The sequence below is a fragment of the Lutra lutra genome, chromosome 10 (genome assembly GCF_902655055.1).
Source record: "Lutra lutra chromosome 10, mLutLut1.2, whole genome shotgun sequence".
Lineage (NCBI taxonomy): Eukaryota > Metazoa > Chordata > Mammalia > Carnivora > Mustelidae > Lutra > Lutra lutra.
In genome coordinates this window covers 105026845-105042163 of record NC_062287.1, presented here as the reverse complement: position 1 = coordinate 105042163, position 15319 = coordinate 105026845, and the positions used below count along the sequence as shown (strand labels likewise).

Sequence of the window (15319 nt, the reverse complement as noted above, 5' to 3'; positions counted from 1 at the left end):
AGCATTAATATGCCCCAAACCCAATTAACCATAATTATAACCGCCAAGGGTTCTCACACTGTTGTTTCCGGGCCCACAACCAGGAGCGCCTTGGTGGTTTAACAGATGGACTAGCAAGGGCGCACCAGGGGCCTACGGACCAGTCCTCTGGGGCAACCTCGACAGCCCCTCCCCACCCCACCCACCCACGCGCCGCAGAGACTGTGATCCAGCCCGCGGGGCCTCCGGGAGCCATGGCCGCGAGTCGGGAAACTGAACCCCGCCGCGAAAACCCCACTGAGCCCGCGAGTGGGCGCGCCCACCCTCGTCCTCCCCCGCGGGCCCGGCGGGAAGGCGGGGGCTCGCTCCCCGCGCCACGCGGCTCGACCAATGGGAGCGCGCGCAGCAGGGCTCCGTGGTCCGCGCGGCGGGTGCTGAAAACCCAGCGCACGCAGGCGGGTCGGATCCCCGCGCACGCGAAGCCGGCGCGTGCTACCGCACCCGCCTGCAGCGCGCGCCTGACCGCCCGTGCCCGGATGGACTCTGAGACCCCTACCCAGGCGCCCGCCCAGCGCTACTTCACGTGGGACGAGGTGGCGCAGCGCTCCGGGCACGAGAAGGAGCGGTGGCTCGTGATCGACCGGAAGGTGTACAACATCAGCGAGTTCTCCCGCCGGCACCCCGGGGGCTCCCGGGTCATCAGCCACTACGCGGGACAGGATGCAACGGTGAGCGCTGCCAGACCGCGACACGGGAGTGGGCGGGGCCGGGCGGCTGCCGCCGGAGGTCCAGTGCGCGAGGCAGGAAGTTTGGCACCCAGGGACGAACTCACAACTCATTCGGGGAAGAGCCAGCAGGCGCCCAGCATACCCGTTGCCCACGACTTAGCACGGGATGCAAGGGCAGGAGAATAGCGGTGGAAACAGGCCAGAATCAGGACAGTGGGGATGGAGGCCGGCAACGTGCCCACACAAAGGACTGCGCCGCCCGCGCGCGTGCGTTCGGTCTCTGGCCGCGTCCTTGGTCGCCAGACGCAGGCAGACCCCAGAGCAGGACAAGCAGGGAGGAAAGGCAGCATGCAGGGAGCCGGGGACGGCGGCGCGGCTGAGGCCGAGGGAGGAGAGGGGTCAGTGGCAGGAAGAGGGAGTCTCGACCTGTCTCGGTGGGTGGGAAGGAAGAGCAGCGGGCGCCTAGGCTGCGCGTACCTGCTTGCGAAGGGAGGCGGGAGAGGGAAGCGTTCTCGGGGACGGGGCCGAGGCGGGAAGCCGCCAGGTGCCCGCTGCGGTGGAAACCCCCGTACAGGGTGAAGGAGGGGCCTCACCGCCCAGAGAGGACTAACCGCTGCTAGTGCCAGTGGGTCAGGGAGCGGCGTGCAGAAGGTGGGGGAGCCTACGTCAGCTTACACTTAAGAGAAAACCCGAATCATGGTGGAAGGTCACTCGGCCGCAGGCCAGCGGGGTCTCCAGCTATTCGCCGCAGCGGACAGCTGTTTGCACTCCCGGGCTGTGGTTCGCATCCTTTCTGGCCTCACTATGGGGGTCAGCGCGCCATCCAGACCCCGTCTTGCTCTTCCCTTTCTAGACCACCTGCTCTCGGACGTAAGGCAACTGGCTCCTCCTGTCGTGGTTGGAGAGCAGGCGATCACCTCGTGGGACCCTGTAGAGACTTTGCTCCGCCGCGTCCCCTCCCCCTACATCGTTCCCCAGCCCAGCGGCATGACCACTTCCGCTGTCCCTACCCTCTGCCTTTGCCATCCGGGAGGGTGCCTGGGCCCACAAGAGTCCCCGTTGTGTCGCAACGGAGCATAGACGTATTGGCCTGAGGGCCCGCAAACCTCCCTGCGAGGCGGCCGGGCGGGGGCGGGGGGCGGGCAACGCCAGAGCTTATAGTGATCACCCCGAGGGACCGACCACTCGGAAGCCGGGACTGCCGAGTGGAGCGAGGACGTGGGCTAACGCATGCGCAAATGAGGGAGGCACCGACGCGGGGTCCTCACGCCGTGTGATTTGGGGCCGGGACTGGGGCCGGCCGCAACGGGGATAGCGATTGGTCCAGATGTGTGGTGCCACCGGCCGCCGGCTCCGCCCCGGCTCCGGTCTCTAGTGCAGCCTACGCGTTTCTAAGGCCTGGGGCCGCCTGACCTAGCCCACCTCACAGAACCAAAATGAGCCACTCTGGGGCAGGGGGTGGTCGGAGTCTTAGGGGAAATATGGAACCCTACAAGGTACAGGGGCAGAGAGAAAGAGGAGAAATGCAGAAAGTCCCAGTTCGGAGGTAGGGAGTCTTCCTAATCACATTTTATGAAGAACTCTGGCTCAGAGAAGGTCTGTTAAAAGTCCCATAGGTAAAAACAGAAGTCCAGCCCCACCCATCCCTTTTAGTTATTTCTCACCTAGATCTTAAAATCTTGTACAAAAGCTGTTCATAGACACTCCTAGAGGACGGGACAGCCCAGAGAGGTCTTTCTGTGGTCCCCCTACCCACACTTCCTATTCCTTGCTGTGGTGCCCTTTTCACTAGAACACATGCTGGGTGTTCCTGAGCTGTGCACACCTGGGAAAGATCTTAAGCACCCTCCAGCCAGCTGTGAGGGAAGTGCTGTCTCTTTGAACCTGGATACAGCCTCCTTGCTAAATTAAGAGGATGGCCTCTGGTGTGAGCCCTCCAGGATCCCCGGGAGCCCCGGGCCGGCTTCCTAACCGCTGTGTCTTCTATCTTTGCAGGATCCCTTTGTGGCATTCCACATCAACAAAGGCCTTGTGAGGAAGTATATGAACGCTCTCCTGATTGGAGAACTGTCTCCAGAGCAGCCCACCTTTGAGCCCACTAAAAATGTGAGACTCTGCTGTTTGGAGACACTTTGGTTGTTGAAGGGTAGTGGGGAGAAGGGAGGCCTAGATAAGATCACAGTTGATCACAGTCTGTAGTGTTGTTTTGTTTTGTTTTTTAAGATTTATTTTATTTGAGAGAGAGAGCAGGAGTGGGATGAGGGGCAGAGAGAGGAGATTCCCCACTGAGCAGGGAGCCTGATGCAGGGCCCGATCCTGGGACTCAGGAACCATAACCTGAGCTGAAGGTGGATGCTTAACCTCCTGAACCACCCAGGCACCCCCACAGTCAGCAGTTCTTATGAAATTTTGAGGTACCTGCTTCTCCCAGTCACTGGGACATAGGTCTAAGGGAGCAGGGCTTTGAAATGCGTGGCTCTCACGAGGCTACCACCACTACCCTCATCAAGACCCATCAAACACTTAACTCCATATCTGCTGTAACCCCATATAACCCGCACACATTTACAGATGAGAAAAACTGGGGCTCAGGGAGGGTGAGCCATGCGGCCAAAAATCACAGTGTGAGTAAATGGAGGAGCAGGGATCTGAAGCAAGTCTTTAACTCCAAAGACCACGCGCTCTTAGACCTGACCCCACGGCACCTGTCCTCTTTCCTCAGTGTCCTGGTAGCTTTACCTAGGATTATGGACTTGCCATAGCTCTCTGAGGGTAGGGGGTGCTGGAGCCAAAGAGGCCCCTTGTCTCCAGCGGTGCTGGGTTACAGCTGGAAAGAATTACAGCCCCTCCCTCTCTACTCTTCTGCAGAAAGAGCTGATTGATGAGTTCCGAGAGCTACGGTCCACAGTGGAGCGGATGGGGCTCATGAAGGCCAACCATGTCTTCTTCCTGTTGTACCTCTTGCACATCCTGCTGCTGGATGTAGCTGCCTGGCTCATTCTTTGGGTCTTTGGGACATCCCTGGTGCCCTTCCTCCTCTGTGCAGTGCTGCTCAGCGTAGTTCAAGTGAGAGCTCTTGGCTCGTCAAGAGCACAGCTGTGCTCAGCATCCTTGGGGAAAGGAAGCTCCTTGTGTGCCTCAGAAGGCCGAGGAGCCCAGCCCTGTGACCAGAGCAGCTGAGGATGTGGGGGAGAGTTAGTGCACAAAGACGTCTTATCATCTGTGCCTTTTATTCATTCCTTGGCCACATGTGCGCCCTCGTTTTGCTCACCCAAGGGTAGCCCAAGAGTGCCAAGAATCAAAATTCTGATTTTTCAAAAATCTTGGCTTTTTCCTCACTACTACATTGCCCAACACACTCATAAAACTTGGGCCCTAATTATCAGAACCCATTTGCCAAGCCTGCCACTCGCCTCTGAATTTGTCACTCTGTCCTTTTTTGTAGTCTGGGTATTCACTCCCTCATAAGTCCTAGAACTCCAGAGAGTTCTATGGGAATTCTTCTAGGGAAACTGAAGAATAGGGAAAGGATAGTGATTTACCCCATCTCTCGCATGAGTTAGTGGCAGAGCTAGAGTTAGGACCCAGGCTTCCTGACTCCTTTCCCGACATGCTTGAGGTACTGTGGCAATCACAGGGCTAAGGCGGACAGAGGAAGGGGATGAGGTAGAGGAACCACTGAGGTCTTTGAGAGGGAGCCTGGGCTAGTGGGCTGCTCTCAGCGCTAACCTTTCTCACTCAGGCCCAGGCCGGCTGGCTACAGCATGACTTTGGGCACCTGTCTGTCTTCAGCACCTCTACCTGGAACCACCTGCTACATCATTTCGTGATTGGCCACCTGAAGGTCAATGGGCTAGGGAGGGGCTCTTGAAACTCCAGTCAATGAAGGGTTACCTTGGGGGGATGGGGGAATGCTAGGCATTCATACTCCTGTCCCTGCTGTCCTGTAGGGGGCCCCTGCCAGTTGGTGGAACCACATGCACTTCCAGCACCACGCCAAGCCCAACTGTTTCGGCAAAGACCCGGACATCAGCATGCACCCCTTCTTCTTTGCCCTGGGGAAGATCCTGTCTGTGGAGGTGAGCAGAAATATCAGTGGGAAGGTCTTGGGAGAATGGCAGCCAGCCAGAAGAGAGGGCTCTGGGGAAATGCTCACAATGCTGTCGGTGGGGGTGAGACGCTGGGGCCACGCTGGCTCCCAGGCATTTGTGGGAAGCAGCAGGTAGTAAATTAGCCGCCCAGGACAGGGTCATCTGTCCTCCCTGGTGAGTGCAAGCCAACGGTTATTGCATAAAAGCACCTCACGCTGCAAAGGATCCAAACGATGATCAGATTACTGTGCAAATCTCTTGCCAGTCGAATGGGTGGTCCTCCTTGGGGATGATTTTTAGGCGCTCCTATCCAGGGTAGTCACCCCCACCCCTCCACCCCTGCCCTTTGCAACTTTGATATCCTACTGTGTGCAGTCTTCCCCATCAAGGGCTGGACCCACCGTCTTACTCTTCTTTGACGCCCAGTGCCTGGAACATTCATTCACTCAGTAATTCTTCCCACCCATCTGACCCCAGCCTGACTTGCAGGGTGGTCAGTGTCGGGTCTGAGTTATCCCCTGGGGTTATGAGCAAAAACTGCAGTGCAGCTACTTAAGGATGAATGCCTGAGGGTTAGAGAGCTGGAGAGCTTTCCATGAACAGAAGGCAACAGGAGGCTTTGAATGGCCAGCAGAGTTGTTGGTAAAGTTACTTTAAAAGCCTTTGCACACAGGCTCTAGGCTGCGGTCCGAGTCCCACCAGGTCCCGCTCCCCCACTGTATGAGACTTCAGCGTTCCTAGAATTCAGCTGTTCAGGACTGCTCCATTCCAGGCACGAGTGAGTGCAGGGTGGGCTGGCTGTCCTCCCCCTCTGGCCAGGAGAAGGACTCTGTGGAAAGGCTTTTACAGCATTGGCTGTCCTGGCACCAGGAGCCCCCTATTTGAGGCTTATGCCCCACCTGTCCATAATGTCCTAATGGTCCTACCTTCTAAGCAAGGACTTGATTTGTACACGTCCGACACTGTGTTATGGTCAACAAGTGCAAGGCTGGTCAGCCAGCCCTGGACCCACCTGTGTAGGGAATTTGTTAGGGCGTCAGCTCTTGGAGCACTGCTACTGTCACTCTACAGGGTTTAAAAAAAAAAAAAAAAGTGGGAATTGAAGTGGAAGAGAACCTTCTCACACTACTGCCTTTATTGCTTCAAGGTTTTCAAGATACTCCCATTTGCAGACACTAAATACATAAAGTGATGTAGGATCAACAGACATTTTTCTGTCTAGTTCTGAGCCTGAGGATGGGCTGCCTATTAGTAAGTGCCTTGGCTGCAGGCTTCCTGACCTTTGCTTTGGCCCTCCGGATGCTGATCCCCAGGCTGGCCCCAGGGCATCCAGTGCCTCCCGAGTGCCTCCCTAGTCTCTGGAGGAACAAGAAAACACAGGGGACACCTCACCCTAAGCACAAACTTTCTGGCTCTGAGAGTTGAAACACGACAGGGCAGTTATCAGGATCATAACAGCATCTGACTGACTGTCAAGGAGGCAGCAGGGGACAGGACTCCCTTCCATAACAGTTCCAAAACAGGCTAGTGTTCTTCCCACTCACCCCCACAAACAAGACAGGGGCTCCTCTTCTAGTTTTCCCCTTAGGGGATGGGGTGAACCTCACCCCAACATCCAGATTATCAGCAAGCCTTGTTAATACCGTCTCCAAAACACACCAAGTGCACTGACTTCTCCCAGCTCCATGGCTTCCCATCTCCCCGCTGTCCATTTTGGAGCCTGATTCCTGTTCTAGCCTCTTCATTGCTCTCCCTGCAACTCTACCTCCCCCCTACAGTTCATTCTCGGCTCCCACAGGCAGAGTGAGCCCTTCGAAGTGCAAAGCCAATAATGCTACAGCTGTCGAAAGCCCTCCAGTGGCTTCCCATCACCACGGGACTAAAACCCAGGCTCGTTACCAAGGTCTTCCCAGGGCTTTCTAAGGTCCATCGGAAAGTGGCCTTCCCTCGTTTTCCAGCCTTACCAGTCCTTCTCCCCTGTTGCTTACTGTTTGCAGCCACACTGCCCCTCTTGTCCCTTAAACCTCCCATGCTTTTGTGCTAGCTGTTCCGCCTGCATTGAATGCTCTTGCCCTGAATTTCTGCTTTGCCGGCCCCTTATCGTTCAGGTGTCAGTTCCGATGGCAACACCTCAGAGAGACCATATCTGACCAGCAGAGCCAGGACGCCGCTCCCTCACTTTGTCCTGTCTTCCTGTTTGTAATCTGTAATTACCTTGAGTTCTGTTCACACGCTGGTCACCAGCTTCCTCTCCTCAAATCACAAGCTCCATGAGAGTAAGAACGTTCACGTTGTTCACCTCTGTATCTTCAGCACTAGAACAGGGCCTGGAACAAAATAGGTGCTCAGTAAATACTTGTTGCATTCAATCAGTTAATACAGAGAGAATGCTTCATCTAGCCCAAGGGCCTTGTGCAGAAGAAAGAGGAGCTGGCATTGCACTCGGGAGTACGGGGCCTCCTGTGCTCTGGGTCATCCGGTTGCCAGAACTTACTGGAACAAGAGGGGCAGAAGGAGCCATCAAGTGAGAGAGCAGAGCTTTGCTGTCATGATTTTGTGCGCCCATGCTAGGCATTCAGGCTGACTGAGTTGACTGCACCAGCTCGTCTCTACAGCAGCTAGGCTTGCAAGAAATCACTACCTTTTGGGAAAAGCCTTGCCAGAACCTTCAGATTGTCAAGTTCTGTTCCTTTCCACAAATATTTGCCGAACTTGGCTTAGCAATCAAGGGATTTTATAAAGTTCACATTGTAGTCAAGAGACCACAAGAGTGTCTGGATGGATGGATGTAGAGGGAATACTGGCCTGTGTAGTGTTATAAATGGTTGTCTATGGTCAGCTCAGTTGGCCGAGTGTCCAACTCTTGATTTTGGCTCAGGTCATGATCTCAGGGTCCTGGGATCAAGCCCCCAGTCAGGCTCTGTGCTCGGTGGGGAGTCTGCTTGGGATTCTCTCCCTGTCCCCGCTCCCCACTCACTCTCTAAGTAAACAAATCTTTAAAAAAAAAAAAAGAAAGAAAGTACTAGATGGGGGAAGGGGGAGGATGTGGAGAGGCCTGGAAACCTTATGACGTAAGTCTCTTTCAATGAACACGAGGTGTCCTGAGGACCTGCAGACTGCTGTGCTCGTGCCTCGTGTGGGCAGCAGCCACGGAGTTGTAGGCCATGGTGGGTGCACCTGGCCCATCCCAGCCAGGGCCTCCCTGCACTGGGCGCTGGGGCAAGGCCCGGCCTGCTGGAGCAGTCGAACAGCAGCCACAAGCTCACCCTGGAGTAGGCCAAACTCCTGAGCAGGGAAAAGCCAGGCTCACAGCGGGAGAGGAATGGGGTGACTGGTCTGCGGGTACTGATTTCTTTGCGCTTTTCCTCACAGCTTGGGAAGCAGAAGAGAAAGTACATGCCATACAACCACCAGCACAAGTACTTCTTCCTGAGTGAGTGCTTCTTCCTGAGTGCGCATCCGGCACAGGGGACTCTCGGGATGGGGTCGCTGAAGGGATGTGAGGAAGAAATGACTTTCTGAAGGATTATGGTATTTCCAGTAAAGACTGGAGGAAGCACCCTGTCTCTGACTGGGTTCCTCTCTGCATGGGAGCAGATTACCATCTCAGTTGAGCAAAGTTTCCAGGCTGATGTTGGGTCAAGACTCATGTGTAGCCAGGGCCAAGGAGTTCTTCCACAGGAACACTGTGTGGTCCGGGGCAGTCATCTTGAGTAAACCTTAGACGCTGAGAAACAGACTTGGGCCAAGACGACTCCGTGGAGCAGTCCGGCACCCAGGGGGATAAAGGCAGACATGGCTGTGGGAGGACTGGCCTCAAAAAGGAAGTGGAGAGGCTGTTAGAGCTGAAAAGGAGGACATTTCTGTGGTTGTCTTAAGCTCTCTCTGAAGAATGCTCTATATTCCTTGCTTTTAGCAATAGGTTTTTTGTTTTTTGTTTTTTTTTTTTTAAGATTATTTATTTATTTATTTGACAGGCAGAGATTACAAGTAGGCAGAGAGGCAGGCAGAGAGAGAGAGGAGGAAGCAGGCTCCCTGCTGAGCAGAGAGCCTGATGCGGGACTTGATCCCAGGACCCTGGGATCATGACCTGAGCCAAAGGCAAAGGCTTCAACCCACTGAGCCACCCAGGCACCCCTATTCCTTGCTTTTAAAAGTCTTCATCATGCCTAAAATTTGAGTGTTCTATTTCCCATAAAAATTCAAATTTTTAAAGGAAGGGAAAGGATGATTCCACTGACCCCATTTTAGTTCAAAGGAATTTATCCTAACTGCCTGGAGAAAGGGGGATGGGGTAGAAGGGTAGAGCTGAAACGTCTGGAAGAATTTTAGAATCCGTGGCCCATCAGGAGAGAGGAGCCGTAGGTGAGCACGGTCCTGCGGTGGTTATAGGGAGCGTGAGGACCCTGCAGAGAAGGGATACAGAAAAGGAAATGGCACAGCATTAGTAGGGGACGCCTTCTTCGACTCCCAGCGTTCTGAGAAGCCCGGCTGCCCCTTCCCAGGCCTGCCCTCCAGGGCTTCGGGTTGGGCGGTGCCAGCTCATTTTCCTAGTCCGAAGAAGTAAGCTTTCAGCCCATGAAGCCTCAGCAGGGCCCCCTGCTCGCCTCCCTTCACCTGCTCTGCAGAGCAGCGGGGAACACAGGGCGGGTGAGCGCGAGGACAGGCAGCAGGACGGGTTCTGTGTGTGGAGTTTCCCCAGCTGCCTTGTTCCCCTGGAAGAGAATATCACTCCCACCTTCACTCCCCTGGCATCCTCTTGGGAGGTCTTGCCTTCTTCAGACTTGCATTCATGCCCACCTTCCGGGCCTGCCGGTTGCCGTGGAGTCAGGAAAGCCAAGGCAGCTGGAAGGGGCTACAGGAAGAGGTGGCAGGGGGCAGCCCCAGGCCAGAGGCCACCCCTCCTGCGCGGAACTGCCCTCATGCTGCTCACACCCCCTCCCTGTCTCCATTTCCTTCCCAGTTGGGCCCCCAGCCTTGCTGCCTCTCTACTTCCAGTGGTATATTTTCTATTTTGTTATCCAGCGGAAGAAGTGGGTGGTGAGTATCCATGGCCCCCAAGTTCCACATCCTTTGTCTTCAGGATCCTGAGGGGGAGGGAATGGGGGTTCTCCAGAGGAAAGCTCACGGAAATGTACTCCAGGCCTAATTTAGAGCAAAGTTAATAGAACCGAACACAGACCTTCCTTGTCTCTAGGTGGATGACCTGGACTCAGCAGACAGCTTAACTCCCAAACCCCTATTTCTTTTTTTTTTTTTTTTTTAAGATTTTAGTGATTCATTCATGAGAGAGAGAGCACACACAGGCAGGGGAAAGGGCAGAGGGAGAGGGAGATGATCTCCCAAGTAGATTTGGTGCTAAGCACGGAGCACCAGGCTCAGGCCCATGACCCTGAGATCATGAGCTGGGCAGAAACCAAGAGTCGGGTACTCAGCTGACTGAGCCCCACAGGCGCAGCCCACGCAACCCCATGGCCTGTTTCATTCAGCTGGTACCTCCTGAGGTTCTTGTGCTTGGCATAAAGCCAGGAGCCAGGCTTTCAGGTGGGGAAGAGGTAAATGCAGAAGGTTCTGGGATTCTAAAATGGCCCTGCCCGCTCCTGGCTAGATGAGAGGCATCAGCAAAGGCTTCGCGAAGTCACTTCTGTAGCTGGCCTTGGAGGGTAGGCAGAGGTGGGGTGGGGGGAGGATGGACTCTGAGCAGAGAAGCTGGGAAGTGCGGGGCAATTTTGGCCACTTGGGCGTGTTGTGGACTCGTGTCAGGGGAGAGCTGTGATGCCGAAGGAGTGCTGGAGCCGGGCACCGGCACAGACCGAGCCGCCATCCGGGGAGGCTGATTTGGCATCTCGATGAAGGGATAAAGAACGTTGACAGGCTGGGAGGAGCTGGAGGCCGGGAGAGCCCGGAGGCCTTGGCACCTGGAAAGGAAACAGGCAAAGAGGACTGGGGGCCGCCGCAAAGAATGGAAGGAAGGCGTGGCGGCACGAGATATTGCAGGACTGGGTCGGTGAAGAGAAGCCGCCGGTGACAGCGCTCCAGTCTGGGTCCCTGGCAGAGTGGCTGTACCAGGCAAACGGGTGAAACGAAAGGGAGAGGAGGAAGTGCTTTGTGCCAGTCATCGCGCTGTCTGCCTCTCGATGCAGGACTTGGCCTGGATGATCACCTTCTACGCCCGCCTCTTCCTGACCTACGGCCCGTTGCTGGGACTGAAAGGCGTTCTGGGCCTTTTCTTCGTGGTCAGGTACTATCTGCTGGGGAAGGAGCCATGGCAAAGAAAAGCCGATCTGTGGGAGAAACGAGTCTGGTCTGGGGGCTGCGCTGGGGCTTTAGGCACCAGGGGTGTCTCGGGTGTTGGCTTGGGAAGATGGCCAGGCCAGAGCTGTTACCTGAGGGAAAAGAAGTCTAACTTGTACTGTCTTTGTCTGTGTGCCCTATCCACCAGGTTCCTGGAGAGCCACTGGTTTGTGTGGGTCACACAGATGAACCACATCCCCATGCACATTGATCACGACCGGAACATGGACTGGGTCTCCATCCAGGTAAGGGACGGTCACTTGGAAGACCTGGGGATGACATAACTCATGAAAAGCGTGGGTGGGCTCCGATGCAGGCAAGGGGCTGGGGAAGTTAACAACAAAAGTCCCCAGACAGCGCTGCCTCATTGGCTGGAAGCTTCACTCCTGCCACCATGTGGCGTGACCAGGGACGGTCCCACACTCCCTCCTCTCAGCCAGCTTTGCCTGGAGAAGGTCGCGTTGGCCTTTCCATCTGGTTCCCAGAGCCACACTCTCCCCTGCCCTCTTCCTCCAGCTCCGGGCAACATGTAATGTCCACAAGTCTGCCTTCAATGACTGGTTCAGTGGCCATCTCAACTTCCAGATAGAGCACCAGTAAGTAGGGAGACCTGAGAAGCAGGGTCCTTGGGAGGGTCCCTGTGGGGAAAGTGGGGAGGTTGAGAGAGTGGAGTAAAGCCACTGACTGTCCCGTTCTCCCTGAAGTCTTTTCCCCACAATGCCTCGACACAATTACCATAAAGTGGCTCCCCTGGTGCAGTCCCTGTGTGCCAAGCATGGCATAGAGTACCAGTCCAAGCCCCTGCTCTCAGCCTTCGCCGACATTATCTAGTGAGTACCTGAGCCTGGGAAGATGGCTGGTAGGGTGGAAAGAGGGCAGGCAATGGGCTGGGTGATGTGTGTGGTGGGAGCAACAGGCAGGTTTCCCAGTCTTCTGGAATGGACGCCACCAAGACAAAGGCAGGATGCTCTGTTGGTCCTGTGGCCAAGGCAAGCCTTTGTTCCCAGTGCCATGGCCCAAGCTACTTCTCAGAAGCAAAGGGGAGGAAAGAGGCCATATGCCATGGAGATCGGCCTCCATTCCCCTGTAAGAGCCTCACTACTCCATGTTTTAGGGTGGTTTGTTTGGCTTTCGGCCCTGGCTCTGCTCTCTTTCACCTCCTGCTCCCATCTTGCCCCCACAGCTCACTGAAGGAGTCTGGGCAGCTCTGGCTAGATGCCTATCTTCACCAGTAAAACAGCTGCTCCATCTGGAAGCGATGCCTGTCTTCAATGATAATACCAGCCCATCTGGGAGATGATTTTTCTGGCACCAAGGCAGAGGGGAGCTTGAGGGAAAATGCCACTGTAATTATAATATTCAGAGGGGGTGGGTTTGAGGAGATAAAGGCTCAACTCAAACCCCTCCCCTTTATCTTCCAGGCACAGACGTAAGACCCAAAGACATGCATGGCCCCTGGAGGGAGGGGTGGAGCTATTGGGGCAGAGATGTAAGTTTCCTTTCCTTTTTCTAGTTTGGCAGATGCTTGGTGAGCAAAGAGGGAGTCTGAGGGTGTTGGAAGAATAGGGGGGACCTACCAAGCCCAAAAATCAGTAAGAGATTTAGCACTAAAATTCCAGCCAGGAAAGGGACGAGCCCATCTCACTGGTCTGCTTCTCAGTGCCTTCCCCACCCGCTACTGTCTGAGAAGACAGAGCGGGTGAACCTTCTGAGCAAGACTTATATTTGAGGCCTGGTGTAGTGCTCTGCCTGGGAGGCTCAGCTCACTCTACAGCTAGGTGGGACCTAGGTCTGCCTCAGGCTCCTGGAGAAGCAATTTTCCCACTTCTAGAAGCAGGCAGAGCAAAGCCAGGACTGTGTTGCTGGAGACCTCTGACTTTGAAGGCTCCTGGCATTATTGATTTTTGAGCTTATGTTCCACCCGGGGAGCATTAGGTCCTAGGTCTTGCCAAAATAGCAAGGAGAGTTACTGGTCATTCAAAATCCCCTCCACCTTGGGATCACCTCTTATAATCACCACCCAAGGAGCAACACACTTCTAGGATGGAGAGTCTACTTCTTGATTCTTATCCACAAACAACCAAACAGACGGGACAACTTCATCTCCTCCCTAGAAACAAATGGAGGTTCCCAGTGGTTTCCCTTTGTCTTCCTACCTGTAAGTCCAAGTTTAATAAAGTAGTCAGCACAAGTGACCACATTGGGAGACCCTAAATTATCAGTCAGGAGGAAAACACAAAATTCAGTCCTAAAGAATATAGGGGTTGCTAAGAAATTTTCTAAATTTCTTAATTAGAAATTAAGAAGCAATTTCTTTTTAATTTCTTAGAAATTTCTCAGAAGAAGCAATGTATTGCTTCTGAGTAGGAACAGTGAATTAAATATAATCACTTCACAGTCCTAAACCAGAGATAGGAAGATAAAAACAGTTTGTGAACTATGAACTCTTCAAGCGTCTTCTCAGCTAGACACCAGGTAGGAATTTAAGATAATCTCTTAAAAAGCCTCCCCGCCTAATACTGAAATACAGTTTTTTACAAAATCTTCTGGTTCTTAAAAGGTAAAGATTTAACCCGTGTCTAAAGCAAACAAACAAAAGAACATGCCCAATCGTCTTTGCCTTAAGCCCCAGGGCTTGTCCTCTGCATTCACAGCCTCTGCTCTGCCCCACGGCCACAGCTTTCCCTTGTAGGTGAGGGCGTGATTTAGTGATTGACCTGTTCCACAGCACCTACTCTAAGCATATTGCTCATTTTGGATCCGGAAAGGAGGAAACTCAAACTAGAAGGAAAAAGCAGAGCCATAGTTTAGTTGAGCCTGCGTTTAGTTGTGGGAGAGAACAAAGGTCATCTGAAAGTGAGCTGCAGTGGGGTTAGAACACCCCCGTGGAAAGGCTGCAGGGATGACTTTAGCGGTTTGTCAAAACACAGATTAAAGAGACAACACGAGGGCAGGACAGGTTGCAGAAGAGTTCAGCTCTTCTCCATTTGCGCAGGACTTGGTTTGAAACAACCTGGATAGAAAGACTAGAAGCAGGACTGAGAAGTTCTACTTTCATTGGCTTCCTCCCACCAGAACAGGTGCTGGTCCTGCCCCATCCCTCTGGTCCCTACTCCCCAAGGTTTAGGGAGTCCTGTCACCAGCCTGTCCAGCCACCTGGCTGCCAGTCGGAGCAAACCCAGCATGGCTTACTGAGCCAAGCCCAGGTCCTCAACGCGTTTCAACCACTGTGGCCTTCTCTCCTTAACCTAGACTAGTGTGGTCTCACACGGCCACAGAGGAACACACCAGCGACAGAAAGCCTCAGACTGTTTTAACAGTGTGATGAGTGATCTCAAATCCAAGCAATGACATGAGAAAACAAGCTTAAAGAGGACAAGTCACCTCCAGTCACAGATTGTGGCAAAACTAACATCTGAACTCAGTGTTTTAGAATTCCAACTACACGTTTATCTTTGTTATTCTCATCTTCCCACCACGTTCCTGGAAGCACTTTCTTTAACTGGCCCCCACATCTGCATTCTTTTTGTGTGTGCTAATTTTGTTACCACATCCAGATGAGGTAAAGCTGAAAAATAAAGTTAATTTTGACCAAATGAAGGCTATTCTATTCACTTGTCGTAATCCACGATCTTCCTCTGCGCATGTCAATGGGACTCCCTGTGCCTGTGCTGTAAGTTACTACCTACCTCTATGGCTGGAACTTTCTGACCAGGAGTTCCCAAACGGAATCTCCTTTGCACGAGGCCTTTGGGCAGAGGAGCAGCAGGACCCTCCGAAGGGACACCAAGGCACAGGTAGACCATGGCAAGGAGAAAGCAAGCCAGCCCCTTCTCAGGACCCCCCTATGATCAAGTGTTCTCTCCCCACAAACACTAGCTGGGGCGCATGCGTCTCCTTTCATGAGGCAACACCCTCACTCTTTTGCCCGTTTCTAGTCTCAATACAGGGGGTCCCTAAAAGTCTCTTGTTTTGCCTGAATCTTTCTCTGCAGGCGCAGTGCTTCAGAGCTGGACTACAAGGCCTTTTTAACCTCAGTCTTGCTAGAACTGCTCCCTTTGAGCAAGAACATTAGAACATGCTAAGCAAAAATTTGCAGAACTGGTCTTGCCTGTAGTGTGCAGTAGTTAATCAACTAGAAAAGACCAGACAACTCAACTTGACAAAACAAAAGGAGGGGCATCTGGGTGGTTTGGTTGGTCAAACTTCTGCCTTTGGCTCAGGTCA

The 15319-nt window shown here is 53.9% G+C and overlaps 1 protein-coding gene across 5 annotated transcripts; it reads left to right on the top strand.

The window, feature by feature from the left end:
- Positions 1–207: 207 nt before the first annotated feature.
- FADS1 (fatty acid desaturase 1) lies at positions 208–14688 on the top strand. 5 transcript variants are annotated; one of them, XR_007120917.1, is made up of 13 exons: positions 208–707; positions 2703–2813; positions 3576–3773; positions 4450–4551; positions 4658–4786; positions 8171–8231; positions 9762–9838; positions 10942–11039; positions 11241–11337; positions 11609–11688; positions 11797–11922; positions 12276–12581; positions 14345–14688. XR_007120917.1 is itself a non-coding variant. In XM_047691403.1 (12 exons), the coding sequence occupies exons 1-12, from the start codon at positions 234–236 to the stop codon at positions 12325–12327; spliced, it is 1605 nt and encodes a 534-aa protein (XP_047547359.1). In that variant the 5' UTR covers positions 208–233; the 3' UTR covers positions 12328–14688. The 5 variants fall into 5 exon arrangements, 2 of the variants coding, with proteins under 2 accessions (XP_047547359.1, XP_047547360.1); XR_007120915.1 differs by having other exon boundaries at positions 13422–14688; XR_007120916.1 differs by having other exon boundaries at positions 12276–13567.
- Positions 14689–15319: the final 631 nt, after the last annotated feature.